The sequence below is a fragment of the Xenopus tropicalis genome, chromosome 9, assembly GCF_000004195.4.
Source record: "Xenopus tropicalis strain Nigerian chromosome 9, UCB_Xtro_10.0, whole genome shotgun sequence".
In the NCBI taxonomy this organism is placed as follows: Eukaryota; Metazoa; Chordata; class Amphibia; order Anura; family Pipidae; genus Xenopus; species Xenopus tropicalis.
The window spans coordinates 83,970,474-83,991,139 of NC_030685.2; the positions used below are offsets into that span (position 1 = coordinate 83,970,474).

The window sequence follows — 20,666 nt, forward strand, 5'->3', positions numbered from 1 at the left end:
GCCGCTCCTCTTGCGATTCGCTCGAACACCGCCCAGTGGGCGGAACCTCTTTGCTGATTGGTTTATGCTCCTGTCAGGGCTCCTGAATGACTTGCCGTGGCTGCCGTGACTGGGCTAGAGGCGCGGCACTAAGGGTCGCTGTACCCCGGTAACCGAGACCGGACAAGAAACGTCACTTGCTGACACTGTCGGGTAAATAAAGGTTGGTGGGAAATAAGGGGAGAGTCTCGTATTGGTTCAGTGAGAGAGAAGGGTATGGCCCGGCTGGGCTGTATATGCTGTATTCACATATATATCTGTTATTGCTATAATACTGTGTGTGTGTGTGTGTGTGTGGTACATATACCTGTAGGGACCCATAGGGTTAAGTTACCTGTCACTCCAATCATAGATTCCTGGGGTGCTCTATATCCTACATTACATGGGCATATACCTGTCAGTAGCATAACAGACATCCATGGTTAGGTGATATATACATACTGTATTATAGGTACACAGGCTTGTTATTGAAATAATATATAGCCCTATGGTGCTGTATATACTATATTATATAGGTATGGGACCTGTTATCCAAAATGCTTGGGACCTGGGGTTTTCCAGATAAGGGATCTTTCTGTAATTTGGATCTCCATAACTTAAGTCTGCTAGAAATCATTTAAATGTTGAATAAACCCAATAGGGCTGTTCTGCCCCCAATAAGGGGTAATAATATCTTAGTTGGGATCAAGTACAGGTACTGTTTTATTATTACAGAGAAAAGGGAATCATTTAACCATTAAATAAACCCAATAGGGCTGTTCTGCCCCCAATAAGGGGTAATTATATCTTAGTTGGGATCAAGTACAGGTACTGTTTTATTATTACAGAGAAAAGGGAATCATTTAACCATTAAATAAACCCAATAGGGCTGTTCTGCCCCAATAAGGGGTAATTATATCTTAGTTGGGATCAAGTACAGGTACTGTTTTATTATTACAGAGAAAAGGGAATCATTTAACCATTAAATAAACCCAATAGGGCTGTTCTGCCCCCAATAAGGGGTAATTATATCTTAGTTGGGATCAAGTACAGGTACTGTTTTATTATTACAGAGAAAAGGGAATCATTTAACCATGAAATAAACCCAATAGGGCTGTTCTGCCCCCAATAAGGGGTAATTATATCTTAGTTGGGATCAAGTACAGGTACTGTTTTATTATTACAGAGAAAAGGGAATCATTTAACCATGAAATAAACCCAATAGGGCTGTTCTGCCCCAATAAGGGGTAATTATATCTTAGTTGGGATCAAGTACAGGTACTGTTTTATTATTACAGAGAAAAGGGAATCATTTAACCATTAAATAAACCCAATAGGGCTGTTCTGCCCCCAATAAGGGGTAATTATATCTTAGTTGGGATCAAGTACAGATACTGTTTTATTATTACAGAGAAAAGGGAATCATTTAACCATTAAATAAACCCAATAGGGCTGTTCTGCCCCCAATAAGGGGTAATTATATCTTAGTTGGGATCAAATACAGGTACTGTTTTATTATTACAGAGAAAAAGGAAATAATTTTAAAAAATTAGAATTATTTGCTTATAATGGAGTCTATGGGAGATGGCCATTCCGTAATTCAGAACTTTCTGGATAACGGGTTTCCGGATAAGGGATCCCATACCTGTATATAAATATACCTGTCAGTAGAATAATAGACATCCATTAGGTGCTATGCATACTATATTATATGTACACATGCTTTTTATTGAAATAATATAGAGCCCTATTGTGCTATATATACTATATTATATGTACTTATGCCTGTCACTAGAGTAGTACAAACCAATTAGGTGCCATATATATATATTATATGTACATATACCAATAGAATAATGTCAGTCCCTATGGTGCTGCTTATAATAAATGATGCACCTTAATATATTAATAATAAAATAAACAAATGTGAGAGTTCTGTTACACACACCCGTATATTTCTATATATAAATGCATGTATGTGAAACTGACGAGCAGACAAAGGTTAATCTGTTGTTTCAGTGTTTGCAGTGGCCTTGTGTAACCGTTGCTTTCGTTTTCTCCCCAGCAGAGAAGCCACGGCTGAGAGAGGTGCAGCCACTCAGGGTGATATAATAAAGAGAGTAATATGAGAAGCAGGGCTGTTAGAGAGCAGCGGTGAAGGTTCCAGACAGGCCGATCACCTTATGGTGAGTATTAATGGTCAGAGGGTGCCCTGCCTGCCCCGTCCAACTCCCAGCACAACCCCCTGCCTGCCCCATCCAACTCCCAGCACAACCCCCTGCCTGCCCCGTCCAACTCCCAGCACAACCCCCTGCCTGCCCCGTCCAACTCCCAGCACAACCCCCTGCCTGCCCCGTCCAACTCCCAGCACAACCCCCTGCCTGCCCCGTCCAACTCCCAGCACAACCCCCTGCCTGCCCCGTCCAACTCCCAGCACAACCCCCTGCCTGCCCCGTCCAACTCCCAGCACACCCCCTGCCTGCCCCGTCCAACTCCCAGCACACCCCCCTGCCTGCCCCGTCCAACTCCCAGCACAACCCCCTGCCTACCCCATTCAACTCCCAGCACAACCCCCTGCCTGCCCCGTCCAACTCCCAGCACAACCCCCTGCCTACCCTGTCCAACTCCCAGCACACCCCCCTGCCTACCCCGTCCAACTCCCAGCACAACCCCCTGCCTACCCTGTCCAACTCCCAGCACAACCCCCTGCCTACCCCGTCCAACTCCCAGCACAACCCCCTGCCTACCCCGTCCAACTCCCAGCACAACCCCCTGCCTACCCCATTCAACTCCCAGCACAACCCCCTGCCTGCCCCGTCCAACTCCCACCCCCAGGATTTGGAACAACTGCTGGGGCTGCTGCTGGCGGAGCAGGACCATGTGGGTGGTTAAGACAGTAGAACATAACGACAGTTTACAAATTCAGCATTGGAAAAAATGAGCGGGATGGAAGTTAACTAAAGTATTGTATTCCTGGTTCTAAGAGACACTTCAGTTTTGCTTTCACTTTCATATAATCCCCTGTATAAATGAATGTAGATCTAGAACAGCTCTATTATGTGAATGCATTGGTATTTGCTGTATAAGGGCTCTGGCACACGGGGAGATTAGTCGCCCGCGACAAATCTCCTGTGTCTCTGGCGACTAATCTCCCCTAAATGCCATCCCACCGGTGAAAATGTAAATCGCCGGTGGGATGGCATACGCGGCGGCACGAAAGTTGTCTCGAGAGGAAACTTGTGCGATTTCAGTGAGTCTTTTTCGGCGATTTCCGCAAATCGCCCCGCCGCGTCTGCCATCCCGCCGGCGACTTACATGTTCGCCGGTGGGATGGCAGGGGTAGGCAACTCGGGGAGATTAGTCGCCCGCGAACAGGGAGTTAAATCGCGGGCGACTAATCTCCCCCGTGTGCCAGAGCCCTAAGACTTCTCTCAGGCTTCTGCCTGCCTCTGGAACTCTGCCTTTAAGCCATTAGACTCTCCCCTTCCTTCCAAACTTTCCCTCCCTAAAGACCCATCAGTTTAGGGAAGCATAGTCAATGTATCTTGATTGATTAGACATTTATGTATCATAAATCACCAGTCTGTTTCTACATTCCTTTTTTTCAAATGCAAATATACAACAAAATAAAACTCCCAGAATTCATGATATTTTAAATGGGACATGTGAAAAACAATACTGTGCCAATGAATTGCACTCATCTAAATATAAAAAGAATGTACTTACTAGACACAAGTTCATCCAAAACCTTATTGGTCATTGATAAGACTTATACACATATGTATAAAGCACCAACATACTCTGCAGCACTGTACAATAGATGGGTGTATGCATCAAATATACACATAGCATACACATATTTACACTAGGTTAAGCCCCTGCTCAATAGGGCTTAGCCTACAGTCTCTTAAAGGGGTTGTTCAGCTTTAAATTAACTTTTAGTATGATGTAGAGGGTGTTATTCTGAAATAATTTTCAATTGGTCTTCATTTTTTGTTATTGGCAGTTTTTTTTAATTATTTTACTTTGTGTTCCGCAGCTCTCCAGTTTGGAATTTCAGCAGATATCTGGTTGCTAGGGTCCAATTTACCTTAGTAACCAGGGAGTGATTTGAGAGAGTGACGGATATATAAGTAGTAGAGGGGATGAATAGAGAGGTATGTAATAATAATTAACAGTAACATTGTAGCCTCACAGAGCAATAGTTTTTGGCTGCCGGGGTCAGTGACCCCCATTTGGAAGCTGGAAAGAGCCAGAAGAAGGCAAATAATTCAACTATAAAATATAAAAACTGAAGACTAATTGAAAAGTTGCTTAAAATGAGCCATTCTATAACATAATAAAAGTTAACTTTAATGTTCCCTTGCAGTGCAGATATGATGCCCCCTGAATGAGACTTCGCTGCTGAATGTGACCCTGTGCAGAGGAAGGGGACGCAGTGGAGATGGTGAAAGGACAAAAGGCCCCCCAGCACTACATTTCTGTGCCACCGCGGAGCCCCAAGCTGCTGTTGTCTCATGTGTGTTGGGTTAAAGATATGAACGAGTGGCTATTCCTGCACTCCAGGTAAGAGCTCATTCATTTGCCCTACTTTCCTTATGAGCATAGAGGAGGGTGGGCTACTGGGAATAGCTGGGAGTTGGGAGACCTAACCCAGTTGCTTCTCTGGAACTGTGATTTATCTCTGCACGCTCCAGTTCTTGGCTTCAGTTGAATTCAGGATTCAGTAAGGGCTCTGGCACACGGGGACATTAGTCGCCCGCGACAAAACTCCCTGTTCGCGGGCAACTAATCTCCCCCGAGTTGCCTTCACCTGCCATCCCACCGGCGAAAATGTAAGTTGCCGGTGGGATGGCACACGCAGCGGCGAGATTTCGCACAAATCGCCGAAGTTGCTGCCGAAGTTTTCGCCAGTGGGATGGCAGGTGAAGGCAACTCGGGGAGATTAGTCGCCCGCGAACAGGGAGTTTTGTCGCAGGTGACTAATCTCCCCGTGTGCCAGAGCCCTAAAGCAGAGGTTTTCAGACTTTATGGGGTATGAGCCACTCTTTGCAGCTTTTTGCATGGCCCAGAAAGGGGGGCAGGTCTTGGTTCTACCTAAGAGTGAAGACACACAGAGCTACTCAGGGTCGGACTCAGGGGTGAAGGGCCCACCAGGGTTTTTGCCCTGCAGGGGCCCCCACCGTGCACCCCCTAACCCCCCACCTGACGTCCTCCCCTGAATGCTGTGAAACACATCAGGGGAGGACATTGCTGGCCAGGAGAAGCAGCATCAGGGTGGGATATGGGCTGCTGGGGCCCAACAGGGCCGGGGCCCACCGGGTATTCTCACGGTGTTTCAGTGGCCCAGTCCGACCCTGGAGCTACTAGTAGCAGCTACTTTTCCATGACTACCAAACCCCAGAAAATACCCTGCCATAGACAATACTGAGAATTGCCTATGCTAAAACACACAATTATCAGTAAATGATCAGTATTGTCTATTTTAGTAGCCGTGAAAATTAGCTGCTATTAGTAGCTCTGTGTGTCTTTACCCTAAGAAACCATATGGAGGAGATTTCCTGTGCATTGATCTCTTTGGGCAGTGAAAAGCAGGTTGGTGGACCTTTGACAACTGCTTATTTCCAGCCATTCAAGATAATTGTAGTTGTAGAACCCTCTGATTAGAGTCTCAGTAGGGGCCTGACCATGGGGAAGAGAGAGAGAAGCTTAAAAACAGAAAGTACAGATAATATTGGAAAAAGCTTGAATTCTGTTTACCCAGCAGGAGATTGCTAATGGAATTAGTCCGAAGGGGTCCATGTTTCATACCAAAAAGCCATTATAGAATGATTCTGGATTCTCAGAGGGACAGACTAAGTGAGACTGAGCTGTACAAATCAATGTTGCTGAAGTGATAGAGATTTCACTCCTCTTGTTCTTCCTCCCAGAGTTCCACTTGAATCTGTTATATGGTTATTTATAGAACTGAAGGCCCCACCTTTTCATTTCACCTCCTTTCTGAATCCTGCTGGCTGACTTTGCTCACTTCTGATCTAGACCAGAGGTTCCAAACTGTGGGGACCTAATATAAAAACCAGTCGGGTGTGATTTAAAGGGGAAATGCTCTGCTTGCTAGTCCTGGAAGCTCACAGAGAAAGTCAATTCGAATGAGATGGGTAGAGAACACTTTATGGCCACCCTGGTTATATTTGGAACTATGGCCAATATGGCAATGCTTTCATTTAATTGTAACCTTTTATGAGCTAAGGAAGGTCTTACCCTTGAAAAAAACCAAGTTCCACCATTCCAGACTGCCAAGTCTTTACCCCTTCCTTTAACCAATCCTGCAACACTGCTCTTTCTCTTACCCATGGTGCATTTATCTGTTAAAGGTCAGACTTCTTATCTTTCCCAGTGAGTTTATGCATGGAGTAATCAGGTTTCATTAGTGGCAGGCCTGTGGAAGATTCTTGAACAAAGTCCAGTAGTAGCGTTTGCTTTCACTTTTTTCAGTTATATTATAGGGCAGGGATCCACAGCCTTTTTTTTTTTACTCGTGATCTACACGCAGTTGTAAAAAGTGTTGGTGAGCCATATGAGCATGAAAAAGGTTCTTTGGGGGACAAATAAGGGCTGTGATTGGCTATTTGGTAGCCCCATGTGAACATCTAGCCAATGGGAGGCTCTGCTTGGAGTAAAGCCAGAAATTAAAAAATGAGAGCAACATCAAAGGGAGAGGGGAGCAACATATTGCCCCTGAGCTACCGGCTAGGGATCACTGATATAGAGGGTCACACATAACAGCATGTTATTTTGCACAGGGAATCTTAATTATTTTATTTATCTTATTATTTATCTTATTATTTTATTTATTAAAATTATTACGCGCTTCCATCTCTAAATATATATCACAATATACACATAACCTTAAATACTATAGATTATTTGCTTGGGTTATCAGAGCAGTAAGTTTGTTTTTAGTCTACTGTAAGGGTGAAGACACACAGAGCTACTAGTAGCAGCTACTTGTCACGGCTACTAAACGCCAGAAAATCCCCTGCCATAGACAATACTGAGAATTGCCTCTGCTAAACACACATAGAGACAGTTATCAGTAAATGATCAGCACTGTCTGTTTTAGTAGCCATAAGGGTGAAGACACACAGAGCTATTAGTAGCAGCTATTTGTCTTGGCTACAGAAATAGACAATGCTGATCATTAACTGATTATGATTTGCTTATCCTTTAAATGGGAACTCTGGCTTCCAAACCAAAAATTGTTACAGGGCCCCACACAACACAGAAACCCCTAATATCCCTATCACTGTAATCTGTCCCTTCAAACAATAGGAATAAAAATATAAAACCATTTTATATGCTGAAATCCAGCTGCAAAACAGTTCATGTTCTGCATCATTTGAAATCCTGGCAGGGGAGATGGGACTAAAACACTGATGTTACAACTTCTCCACAGCTTACAGACAGCACACAGGAACTACATAACCCACAATGCATTGCACTGGGATGTTCCTTTCCTTATTGAAATCACATGAGCAGGGAATTGTGGGATTGGGAGGAGGCAGGCTGAAGGCTGAGGGACAGGCGACTGTTACATTTTATTTGAGTCACAAAGTAGTCAGGTCAGCAGGGGAACAGGGGGCGGGGCTTAGGGAACTGTTCCAAACCATATTATTACATTAAAAATCATGAAAAGGCTGCATATTTTTAAATTGATGTATATTTCAAAGTTGTTATTATGTTTACTTTACTGTTTTCACAAAGCTTAAGTTGTGTTTGGGTGGAGTTCCCCATTAAAATAATAGGCAGAATGCAAGCCCAGCTCTGGCCAGGTGTTTATTGCCCCTATTACTGGTCAGTAGAACTGTCATTAACGTTGACTGGGACGATACATGGGGCATATTTAGACTGCACCTCTGTTTTCTAATTACATAACTGGCCACAAACAATGGAAAGACATTTCAACTTTTACAAATCCTCAGTATGTGTCATTCCAGCTGGGAATGTCCTGGCCCATTTACATGTTCAGCCTTCTTTTCTTCCAGCCTCTGACCCTGCTCCCTCTGAAGACTGAAGGCGGAAAGTAAGGCTGCACAGAAGATGGCTATGTACGACACCCCATACCAGAGGCTGGAGGCTTCCTACACTGACTCGCCGCTGGGGGAAGATGATCTGCTGGTACACGTGCCAGAGGGCAGCAAATGTGGGTATATCTGTACAATAATGTTGATCAGTGGAGGGCACTCTAGGGAACAGTATCAAATTATATAAAGATTTGTTGCAAATAAACCTCCTCAACCCTCAAAAGGGTTGAGGAGATTGCCTCATACGTATGCAAATAGACCAAAGGGATTCTGGGAACAAATTCCTTAAGGCTCCTAAAGGACCAAGAAAGGCAAAACTGGTCTGTAGTTGGGAATCTGATCAGCTATTATCCTGGCTTCTGTTTTAAAAACCCAGTGGGGGAGCTTTAGCCTATAGGATAAACCCATGGAAATGGGATTATTTTAGGAGAATTTGTTCCCAGAATCCCTTTGGTCTATTTGCATACGTATGAGGCGGTCTCCTCAACCTTTTTGACTTATCAATACATATTAATACAGTGTAACATATTCATGCAATACATACCACCAAAGTTGTGCACAAGAGAAAAGAGAACACAGAGTAGCGGATACAATTGCCAAAATTAAAACTACCCCAACGTTTCAGCAAAAAAAGCTTCTCAAGGGGAATCCTGTGAAAAGGGCTTTTTTGCTGAAACGTCGGGGTAATTCTCCTTTTGGCATTTTGTGTGCAAGCCCATATCCATATAAAGTATATTTATTATTGAATAAATACAGAGCACAGTGCTATATCTTATGTAGCGCTTGTGGCATCCTTCTGCTTCTCCTTCTGCTACTAGGAATGTAAGTGGCAAAAGGCAGACCAACTTTACTGCTGATTAAACTGGATCCAAAGGTTTGGATATTTGTGTCCTTCTACATGGGACTGGCAACCTGTGAGTCCTGGCAAATGCTAGAGGGGCTACTTTAAAATGCCACAGAAAGTCACTAGTGGGCTGATAGGTGCTGTTTGGGCCTCTGTGTACTTGGAATGCCAGGGCCTATTTTGACTCCAAGGCCAGACCTGTACACGGAGAGCCAAATAGCATGAAGCAATTAGTTGAGGCAGATGCTCCAGAAGAGTATAGAGTATAAGTGGACACAATGACCTAAGAGATACTAGTATTCCTTGATGCAGTTCTACATTTACCATGTATAAAATACTGTGTTACATACAAGTAATCATGTATTTATTTGTCTCTCCAGCTCCCTGGCATCACATAGAAAACCTCGACCTCTTCTTCTCTCGTGTATCCTATGAACATTATTCTTTGTGGAAAGCTCAGAGCCAGGCAGGGCAGAGCAAGGAACTAATGGGTGGTATTAATGAGTTTGGTCCAGACCTGAACCATTTTACGTCCCTTTGCAGATTCCCTGCACCGGGTTATGTAATAAGTGCTACCTCCATTGTTGTTGTTCAGGTTTTTTGTAGTTCTGTGCAGGCCCAGACTGGCTATCTGTGGGTTCTGGCAAATGCCAGAGGGGCTGCTGTAAGGTGCCATAGTCAGTCACTATTTATTGGGCTGGGGGGGCTGTTTGTGCCTCTGGGTACTGGGAATGCCAGGGGGGCTGTAAGGTGCCACAGACAGTCACTATTTATTGGGCTGGGGGGGTGCTGTTTGTGCCTCTGGGTACTGGGAATGCCAGGGGGGCTGTAAGGTGCCACAGACAGTCACTAGTTATTGGGCTGGGGGGGGCTGTTTGTGCCTCTGGGTACTGGGAATGCCAGGGGGGCTGTAAGGTGCCACAGACAGTCACTATTTATTGGGCTGGGGGGCTGTTTGTGCCTCTGGGTACTGGGAATGCCAGGGGGGCTGTAAGGTGCCACAGACAGTCACTATTTATTGGGCTGGGGGGCTGTTTGTGCCTCTGGGTACAGGGAATGCCAGGGGGGCTGTAAGGTGCCACAGACAGTCACTATTTATTGGGCTGGGGGGGGGCTGTTTGTGCCTCTGGGTACTGGGAAAGCTAGGGGGGCTGTAAGGTGCCACAGACAGTCACTATTTATTGGGCTGGAGGGGGCTGTTTGTGCCTCTGGGTACTGGGAATGCCAGGGGGGCTGTAAGGTGCCACAGACAGTCACTATTTATTGGGCTGGGGGGGCTGTTTGTGCCTCTGGGTACTGGGAATGCCAGGGGGGCTGTAACGTGCCACAGACAGTCACTATTTATTGGGCTGGGGGGGGGTCTGTTTGTGCCTCTGGGTACTAGGAATGCCAGGGGGGCTGTTTGGGCCTTTATGTACTTGGAATACCAGGGCCTATTTTGAATCTGAGTCCAGGCCTGTCTCTGTGGTTGACAAAACTGTTAAAATTGGCTGGGGTTCAAGTTTTGATGCCAGCCTGGGCACTATCCACAAGCTGTTTGTAGCTCTCCTCGTGTTTGCATGGGTTTTCTCCCACACTGTTTATGAAACTAATATCTTCCCTTTACTATGTTCTACCTGTGTTATTTCATATAGTTTTGCTATTGCCCTTGACTCAGAACCTGTAGGTGTACAATCTGCACCAAAAGAACGGCTTTTCCTGTATGCTGATTGGAGAAATCTTCGAGTTGCTGTAAGTATATTCAGGCCCTGCTGCTTGTATAGCATGGGGTGTGTTTGTTTAAAAACACATTTACTGTATTTAAATGGGGTGTTCAGCTTTAAATTAACTTTATAATAAGTGGAAATAATTATTTGGTCTTTATCTAGTATAAATAAATCTAAAGCAACTGGACTTGTTACTTAACAAGTCCAGTTGCTTTAGATTTATTTATACTAGATATACCATGACCTGGATGAATGAAAATCTTCATAGTCATATTTGGTCTTTATTATTTATTTTGTATAGTTTTAAATGTATTAGACTACTATACCGTGTTCTGCCAGTCAGCTATCTGGTTGTCTCTGTCTGTTAGACTTTAAACTGGGAATAATGTACCCCCCTCCCTTTAGTAAAATATATGTATGTTAGGGGTCCCCACTGAGTTCTATCAACACATACAAGTCTGCTTGTCACTTCCTAATCAGTGTCTCCATTTCCCAACGCAGGCAGTTCATCTTTATTGTCAGTTTTACCACCTTACTGGTGAGCTGTGTGGATTATGATATTCTCTTTGCCAACAAGATGGTGAACCACAGTCAGAGTGACCACGTCAAGGTGACACTTCCTGATGCCTTCCTGCCCCCTGGGGTCTGCAGAGACAGGTAAGCTGCCGTCAGTCTGATGGATTGGTCTTGTTAAGTTAAACCACAAACTATTTCATAAGAATCTTCCAGGAATTTCTAGTTTTTAATGGCAGTTATGTTTGATGTAAAACCCAGGCGCATTTGCTTTGATCCCCAGCAGGTTCCTCCAGGCCTAGACTGGCAATCTGTGGGTTCTGGCAAATGCCAGAGGCAGAACTGCCATCAGAAATCACGGGGCCCCTCACAACAAAATTTTATGGGCCCCCTCCTTCTCCTCCCACGCCCTGCCCCCCAATGGCCCCTCCCCCAGTGACCCCTCCCATCAGTACAAAGGAAACACAGACATTGGTAGCCAGGGCCCCCTAAAACGTTGGTAGCCAGGGTTCCCCCTAAAACATTGGTAGCCAGGTGTTACGTTTTGCATTGATGCCAGCCCAGGGTCCTCATACTATGGCCCACTCCCTGCTGCTTCCTGCTCCCCCACTGCTTCCTCCCACTCCCCCCTACGTTCTCCAGCTCCCCTCCCCAGCATTCTCCAGCTCCCCCCCAACATCCTCCAGCTCCCCCCCAAGCATCCTCCACAACATCTTCCAGTTATCCCACAACATCCTCCAGCTCCCCCCCTCAGCATCCCACCCAGCATCCTCCAGCTCCCCCCAGCATCCTCCCACCAGCGACCAACAGCTTTCTGCAGCTCCCCCGAGGCACCTCCTGTTTCTGCCCGCTTCCTCCGTCCTTCGGCTGTGTCTGTCCCTCGGCTCCCAGCTGCACACTTTAATACAGTTGCGCCCCGTGCGTACTGGCAACTCAGGGCACGTAATTCTTTAAAGGGGGCCCAAGCTAAAAAAAAAAATGTATCATGGCTGGGCCCCCTTTAAAGAGCGACTGTCCCCCCTGTGCCCCCCTGCTGGCGGCCCTGGCCAGAGGGGCTGCTGTAAGATGCATAGACAGTAACTATTTATTGGGCCTGTGGGGGGCTGTTTGTGCCTCTGTATAGTTGAAATGCCAGGGCCTGTTTTGAATATTAGTGAGATCCCTCTGGACAAGTTAGTATAAGGTGCCCAGTGCTTATCAGGGTGCAAAGCTCAGGATTTTCTAATAGTCAGGCACTGGGTGGGTATTGGGGTTATTACAGAGGGCTGGTGCAGGTTTGCTCTTTGCACCACTGCATTTTGTTCATGGTTAAACACTCTTCTTGCCATACTTGTTGCAATTAAATTGCTTTAGTACCAAAGGGTATTTACAGGTAAATGATAGCTGTACCTGACATTACCCCATCTATGTTTGCCACAGAATACAAGAAAATGGGTTTCTCGTCTGTTTACTGGCTATTGCTGGAGTCTTCTGGATTCACCGACTCATAAAATTTATATATAATATCTGCTGCTACTGGGAGATCCACAACTTCTATATACAAGCTCTGCGCATCCCTATGGTGAGTAATAACACTATATAAAGGCCATGGGCAACACCCTCCGTGATATAGAAATAGGGCAAACGGGTATTTGTTGTCATTATTGCATATACTGTTGTGAAATAGCAGCACATAAAGTAAGCACACCCTGCTGTAGGCTGATACACAGACCAGCTGGCCACACATGTGCCAATACTGCTGACTATATTTAACCAAACTGGCAAAACCAGAACAGTCTCTGATAGGACATCCAAGAAAATTGTGATTTTATTTTTTGTACAGGTATGGGATCTGTTATTCCGAATTACGGAAATTCTGTCTCCCATAGACTACATTTTAATCAAATAATTCTGATTTTTAAAATTGATTCCCCTTTTCTCCATAATAATAAAACAGTACCTGTACTTGATCCCAACTAAGATATAATTACCCCTTATTGGGGGCAGAACAGCCCTATTGGGTTTATTTAATGGTTAAATGATTCCCTTTTCTCTGTAATAATAAAACAGTACCTGTACTTGATCCCAACTAAGATATAATTACCACTTATTGGGGCAGAACAGCCCTATTGGGTTTATTTCATGGTTAAATGATTCCCTTTTCTCTGTAATAATAAAACAGTACCTGTACTTGATCCCAACTAAGATATAATTACCCCTTATTGGGGGCAGAACAGCCCTATTGGGTTTATTTCATGGTTAAATGATTCCCTTTTCTCTGTAATAATAAAACAGTACCTGTACTTGATCCCAACTAAGATATAATTACCCCTTATTGGGGGCAGAACAGCCCTATTGGGTTTATTTCATGGTTAAATGATTCCCTTTTCTCTGTAATAATAAAACAGTACCTGTACTTGATCCCAACTAAGATATAATTACCCCTTATTGGGGCAGAACAGCCCTATTGGGTTTATTTAATGGTTAAATTATTCCCTTTTCTCTGTAATAATAAAACAGTACCTGTACTTGATCCCAACTAAGATATAATTACCCCTTATTGGGCAGAACAGCCCTATTGGGTTTATTTCATGGTTAAATGATTCCCTTTTCTCTGTAATAATAAAACAGTACCTGTACTTGATCCCAACTAAGATATAATTACCCCTTATTGGGGGCAGAACAGTCCTATTGGGTTTATTTCATGGTTAAATGATTCCCTTTTCTCTGTAATAATAAAACAGTACCTGTACTTGATCCCAACTAAGATATAATTACCCCTTATTGGGGCAGAACAGCCCTATTGGGTTTATTTAATGGTTAAATTATTCCCTTTTCTCTGTAATAATAAAACAGTACCTGTACTTGATCCCAACTAAGATATAATTACCCCTTATTGGGGCAGAACAGCCCTATTGGGTTTATTTAATGGTTAAATTATTCCCTTTTCTCTGTAATAATAAAACAGTACCTGTACTTGATCCCAACTAAGATATAATTACCCCTTATTGGAGGCAAAACAATCCTATTGCATTTAATTAATGGTTTATTGATTTTATGGAGTTGTATGATGATCCAAATTACGGAAAGACCCCTTATCTGGAATAACCTTGGTCCCAAGCATTCTGGATAACAGGTCCCATACCTGTACCATGTATTCAGCTATTAGCTGCCTGTGATCTAGTTGTTAGACTGACAGTCAGAAGCCTGTACTAGTAGCCAGTTCAGCTCTCTGTGTGGTGCAACATATCCAGTTGTTTTACAGAACAAATATAGGTATGAGCTACAGCTCCTCTAAATGACCTTGTTCAGGCTGCACCCACTTATCCTTCCCTCTGTAGGTGGGCAAAACCATATATGAGAATTTCCTTCTATAAAGTATCCATTTACTGTAACTATCTCATTTCCCCGCTGCCTTTGCCTCTCTCCTACACAGTCAGACCTTCCGTATTACACCTGGGAGGAGGTTCAGAGCCGCATTGTACAGATCCAGAAAGAGCACCAAATCTGCATTCACAAAAAGGAGCTCTCGGAACTTGATGTGTCTCACAGAATCCTGCGCTTCAAGAACTATATGGTAGCCATGGTAAATAAGAACCTGCTGCCCCTTCAGCACAGGCTCCCCCTGCTGGGCAACACTGTCTTCTACACCCGAGGCCTCAAGTACAACTTCCAGCTGATTTTTTTCTGGGGCCCGGGCTGCCTCTTCCAAAATGAATGGAGCCTTAAGCCTGAGTATAAGCGCGCAGGAGCCCGCCTGGAGCTGTCTGAAAAGCTGGCTCAGCGCATCCTGTGGATCGGGCTTGCCAATCTGGTATTGTGCCCACTTGTAATAGTCTGGCAGATTCTTTATGCCTTCTTCAGCTACACTGAGGTGCTTCGGAGGGAGCCTGGCAGTCTAGGAGCACGCTGCTGGTCCCTCTATGGTCGCTGCTACCTTCGCCATTTTAATGAACTGGATCATCAGCTGCAAGCCAGGCTAAGCCGAGCATATAAGCCAGCTAGCAAGTATATGAACTGCTTCCTCTCCCCGCTGCTGGCTGTAGTTGCCAAACACTTGGGCTTTCTCGCAGGCTCTATACTGGCAGTGCTGATAGCACTTACTGTATATGATGAGGATGTGCTGGCAGTGGAACATGTGTTGAGTGCTGTCACCCTGCTGGGAGTTGTAGTGACAGTCTGTAGGTAAGGATTTCATTATCAACAAGACTAAAGCAGTATAATGCTGGGGGCGATTGAGTCTCAGCTTAATCAATATGGAGGCATATATTATACAGGGGGCTGCAAGGGGGATTTTATCTCTTTACTGGTTTCTTGTATATTTCTTCTTTGAGCGGAATGCAGAGATGTAATTTGTCTGTATGTAACAATGTTCTGATCCACTGACTTTCTATGTCCCCCAGGTCGTTCATCCCTGACCAGCACTTGGTGTACTGCCCTGAGCAGCTTCTCCGTGTTATTCTGGCCCATATCCATTATATGCCAGACCACTGGCAGCGCAGCGCTCACCGTGCAGAGACACGCGGAGAGTTTTCACAACTCTTCCAATACAAGGCAGTGAGTCTTACAATTCCCCTCCATCTTATTAGTGGACCAATTTTTTCCTAGCAGGGTCACCATCATAATTTGGTTCCCCAAATTATTTAGCCCACCAGTCACTTGGCCCCCCATAGCAGAGGGCCCTGCCAATAAGTAGAGTTGGGTCCCCAATGAAAATAAAAAGCCCCACGCTAACATAGTTATCCCTCACATGCTCACTGGCCACACCCATTATGCCAAAATGCACCTCCCTGATCCACCCAAACCCCTCCCCTTCAAGCCTTACATGATTTGTGACCCACATGCATCACACCTTCCCATCTCTTGGGGCCACAAGACCCCTCATTAATGTACTTCCTGTCCCTCACTGATAATGGCCATGATCCCAAGGCACCCCAGTGTTTTGCTGACATCTACATCCTATAGGCACAAATAATTTATTTATCCATAAAGACAGATTTACTGGGTTCTACTACCCACTTTCCCCCCAGAGTATGAATGTTGCGGATAAACTAACAATTGTTTGCTGCCCGCAGGTATTTATCCTAGAAGAACTTCTGAGTCCGCTGTTAACACCCCTTGTCCTGATTTTCTGCCTCCGCCCCAAATCGCTGGAGATTATTGACTTTTTCCGAAACTTCACAGTGGAGGTGATAGGAGTGGGAGATACCTGCTCATTTGCACAAATGGATGTCCGTCAGCATGGAAATCCCGCGGTAAGGAGAACACCTCCCAATTGGAGTTTGATCATTCAAAGCAGCCTCCCATACAGCTGGCTTGAAGTCAAACAGCAGTGGTCTTGGCCAATGCAGCTATGTGGCATGGTTTAGAAATGTAAACACTGATTATCACAGTGATGAGCAACTTGTAACCCTGGAAGTTAATAGACTAACCTCACTGCCCCACCCCAGCACCAGTATTATATTTGTTTGTATGTGGCTTAATAGCTTTTGTAGTTCATCAACATTTCAAAACACCTTTTAATTGAGTCCAAGCCCTGGTCCCACCACCACCCTATGAAATCCCAAGTCCAGAGAATCACAGTAAGTACTAGGGAATGACTTACCCTGGGGGAGTTCTACTGATGAGTGTCCGTTGTGGGTTTCTGCACTGTACATCTGTGGAGCAATAATGTATGTATAGGCAGTGTGTATTTTCTCTCTGTAAATCATTCTATATGGGGTCTCTTACAGTGGATGTCTGCAGGCAAGACTGAAGCGTCCGTGTACCAACAGGCAGAGGATGGGAAGACGGAGCTCTCGCTCATGCACTTTGCTATTACCAACCCTCGCTGGCAGCCTCCTAGGGAATGCACAGCCTTTCTGAGCCAGCTAAGGGAGAGAGTTCAGCGAGACAGCACTGTCAGCAACCAGAAACACCCCGCTGGCCTAATGCATCCTCTGCAGTGCTCAGGCCTCTCTATTCAGTCCGACCCTGAGGTGTGTGCTCCTTGCTATTGTACAGCAGCTGATTCCTGCCAGTCTATACCCTCTGCCTCTATCCAGCCTTTAGCTGTTCTCTTGTTTTCCAGCCGCACAGCCTGATGGGGAATATGTTCTCTGGAGTGTCCCCTGCAGGGTTCCCTGCTCACTCTGAGATTCTGGCCTCTCCTCATGTATCTGCTGCATCAGAGGTGGCTTCTGCTTTACGTTCTTTATCCCCTCAGCAGTCTTGTCACCCAGTGCAGAACCAGAGTGGAGTCGGGTAAGGAGATGTTATATACCTAGACCAAAATGTTATATAAAGAGTGACCTGTAATGTATCACAGATACCAAAAATATCTATGCCATGGATACTTGCTCTTCTGTGTGGTTGGGGGGAGTCACACAAACAGAAAAAGCTGATTTCAGATTAAACACAGGTGGAGGCAGCATGAACCCCGCCGTTTATTCTAGTGTACCCCAAGATTGTAGTACAGTATGTTTCACTTTTATGGAATTTATCTTACATTTTATTTGCTGCAGCACTGACTTCAGAAATGGCAGTTTTGGCAGCAATGTGTGGGAGGGCCCCATGAACAGCGGCACCCTGTCTGAATACGCATCCACTGAAATGAGCCTGCACGCCCTGTACATGCACGAGGTAAGTATTTTAGACTCTTACCCCCGTGGGGGGAAAGTGCTCCAAAATGGCTACTAGAGTATTGCCATCACATAGCCACAGTTGTTTGGGCTTGTTGTGAGACAAGCTCTGTATAGCAATCGGTAACTGTATGGGAACTATAACAAAGGATCATAATGGCAGTATTGAGTAAAAATCTGTTCTTTATCCCCCACAGTTGCACCAGCAGCACACGCGCCTGGCACCGGGGCGGCACATCTGGCACCGGCAGGAAAGTGATGAAAGCGGAGAAAGCTCACAGGGCGATGGCCTTATAAACACTACGTCTAACGTGCCATCCTCACTCAGCTGCCCCTCCCCTGCTGCCCCTGTTTGGGAAGAGAGGCTACCTCCACTCAGCACACACAGATTTAGTGCCAGCACAGGTACCGCACTCTGTCCACCGTGCCCTCCTGTCTTAGTTTAATTGGCTTTCTGTCTGTGCAAGAAATCAGGCCTATATTTTCCTAATTAAAGGAAAAGTAACACCAAAAAGTGAAAATGTATCCAAGTAATTAAACTATAATATACTGCTGCCCTTCACTGGTAAAATATGCTTCAGAAAGATTACTATCATTTATATAAACACCCTGCTGTGGGCAGCCATTCAAAAGGAGAAAAGGCACAGGTTATATAACAGGTAAACTCTGTACACCTGACTTGAGCAGGCAGTAATTGCCCCTATGGATGCTTCTTCTTGCACAAATGGAATCAAACCCAAATGGCATTATTGATGCACACTGATGCAGTCATGCAGGTTTGTGTGATTGTAATCAGTGCGGTTTGCTGTCTAAACACACTGCACCATGGGTAAAAAAAATTTTTAAAAAGGCACAAGTTGTGTTTTGTACACCTGACCCCTATGGTCCTTTCTTTTTTTTCTTTTAACAATGATGTGGATCTGTATATTGAATTTGTGTCTTTATTCAGATCTTGGGTCTGTGCAAAGAACCTCATTGGCTCGACAGCCAATGGGAGGGTGGAGCGAGGATGTACAGCCCAGCAGACACCCGGAAACTGTGCCAGAGGAAGGGTCTGAAGATGAGCTCCCTCCGCAGGTTCAGAAGGTAACTTCTCTATAGAGTTACTGTTATATGTGCTAGGGATGCACGGAGTCCCTAGGGGTCAAGGGTAAAAGCCTACTCATAAATAATATTTGTATATCAAAGTAAAATCATTACTATATATCTAATGTTAGCGTTTAACCCTTCTCCTCCCTGCAGGTATAGGTGCTGCCTGGAGATCCTAAGGAAGAGAGAGAGATCTTCCATAGTGTACTGTACTCTTGTCCATCCTGTTGTTACTTGTTGATCAGACAAGGCTGAGGAAGCTGGAACATATTATGAGTGTGTGTGTGATTGCTGGCCCTCGCTTTCTCCTCTAGCTCTAATTATAAATACACAGTGTATATTGATGCCTTGCGTATGGATGCATATGCTCGTCATTCACCGGGGGGGAGGGAGTATAAACATAGTCACCTGTGTGGGAAGCAAAGGATACATAGCACTGAGGTAGCATTAAAACCTTTGCACATGTCTTGTCACAGTAACCTTTAAACCTATAGCTCTCCTACTGGAAGTTGTAGTTCAGCAACATCTGGGGGGGCGGCACAGGTTGAAAATCACTGTTCATTCATTTTGTGCAGCACTGAGACTCTCCCTAGGAATACTGAGTAGTAAGAGCCCCCTTTCCCCTATTCTACCTTCAGCCCTTGCTGGGGAGACCCTCACATTAACTCATAATGATCTTGGTTGTGCGTGCATGGAAAGAGCTTTATATTAACCCTGCAAGGCTCCTGTATGGGGCCCTCCTGCCCTAAAGGGAACCTGTCATTGCCGAGTGTGTGTCCATGTTTGTACCACTGAAATGAGGGAAAATGTTTTGTATAGAAAATGTATATTGCTTATTTTGTACCACTGTATAATTCTAATTAAAGACTCATTATCTGTACTGCCTGGAAGTGCTTTAAGTGTTCATGGTCACGGCTGGCTCCTACTTCCTGGCTGGTTCTGAGTGACTGTGCCACTTTGGGCTGCCCGTGTGGTGCCAGTATAGTTCTGAAGTGTTATATTTATCTAGATAATAATTATGCCACTTTCAAGGGACTCATTCAATGTATGTATGTATGTATATCTTTATTTATAAAGTGCTACTTATGTACGCAGCGCTGTACAGCAGAATAGGGGGGTTAATAAGATAAATACAAAGTATTACAATAAACACAAATAAATACAAGATACAGTTGCAACAAGTTAAGAGTCAAAGACACAAGAGGATGGAGGTCCCTGCCCCATAGAGCTTACAATCTATATGGGAGGGTAACTTACAGACACAAATAGGCAAATATAAGTGCTGTAGGTCACAGTGGGTGACACTACAATATAAGTGCTGATTCCCAGATCAGGTGCTGGGCGAGTGCTCCAATAGGGAGTCTTTAAGTTTAGTTTTAAAAAGACTGAGGGAGGATTCTCTCCAGAGGAAATCAGGGAGGGCATTCCCAATGTGAGGGGCAGCAGGGCAGAAAGGGTTAAGGCGGGAAAAGCAGTATTAGTGGGGGGCACAACCAAACGGTTGCTCTGCGAGGAACGAAGGAGTCGGCCAGGAATGTATGGAGACACAAGGGAAGAGATGGAGTGAGGGGCAGAGGAATGGGGGGCTTTGAAGGTTAGAAGAAGAAGTTTGTAAACTATTCTCTGTTTAATAGGAGCCACGATAAGGCCTTTAGCAGGGGAGGGGCCTGAACTCTCCTGGGTGAGAGGAGGAGAATTCTGGCAGCAGTGTTTAATATAGACTGTAGGGGGGAGAGATTGGGAGGCTGATTAGTAGCAGGTTACAGTAGTCAAGCTCTGCAAATTGCAGGGTTAATAAACTGAACACTGCCAC

The 20,666-nt window shown here is 44.9% G+C and overlaps 1 protein-coding gene across 7 annotated transcripts; it reads left to right on the top strand.

The window, feature by feature from the left end:
• Positions 1–61: 61 nt before the first annotated feature.
• Positions 62–19,733, top strand: atg9a (autophagy related 9A). 7 transcript variants are annotated; one of them, XM_012970949.3, is made up of 18 exons: positions 62–192; positions 2,084–2,204; positions 4,058–4,175; positions 4,388–4,584; positions 8,064–8,221; positions 9,327–9,370; positions 10,613–10,677; positions 11,154–11,309; positions 12,585–12,726; positions 14,581–15,329; positions 15,548–15,701; positions 16,220–16,399; positions 16,877–17,122; positions 17,215–17,387; positions 17,648–17,765; positions 17,962–18,169; positions 18,714–18,850; positions 19,007–19,733. In XM_012970949.3, exons 5-18 carry the CDS (start codon positions 8,119–8,121, stop codon positions 19,010–19,012), a joined length of 2,481 nt encoding a protein of 826 aa, XP_012826403.2. In that variant the 5' UTR covers positions 62–192; positions 2,084–2,204; positions 4,058–4,175; positions 4,388–4,584; positions 8,064–8,118; the 3' UTR covers positions 19,013–19,733. The 7 variants fall into 7 exon arrangements, with proteins under 7 accessions (XP_012826403.2, XP_012826401.2, XP_012826402.2 ...); XM_012970947.3 differs by lacking the exon at positions 4,058–4,175 and having other exon boundaries at positions 62–202; XM_012970948.3 differs by lacking the exon at positions 4,058–4,175 and having other exon boundaries at positions 62–202; positions 2,087–2,204.
• The last annotated feature ends 933 nt before the right edge of the window (positions 19,734–20,666 follow it).

Coding starts and splice junctions, on each gene's coding strand:
- atg9a (XM_012970947.3), top strand. CDS start 8,119: ATGGCTATGTACGACACCCCATACCAGAGGCTGGAGGCTTCCTACACT. Junction 16,400..16,876: donor GTCAGCATGGAAATCCCGCG/GTAAGGAGAACA, acceptor GGTCTCTTACAG/TGGATGTCTGCAGGCAAGAC. Junction 17,388..17,647: donor CAGAACCAGAGTGGAGTCGG/GTAAGGAGATGT, acceptor TATTTGCTGCAG/CACTGACTTCAGAAATGGCA.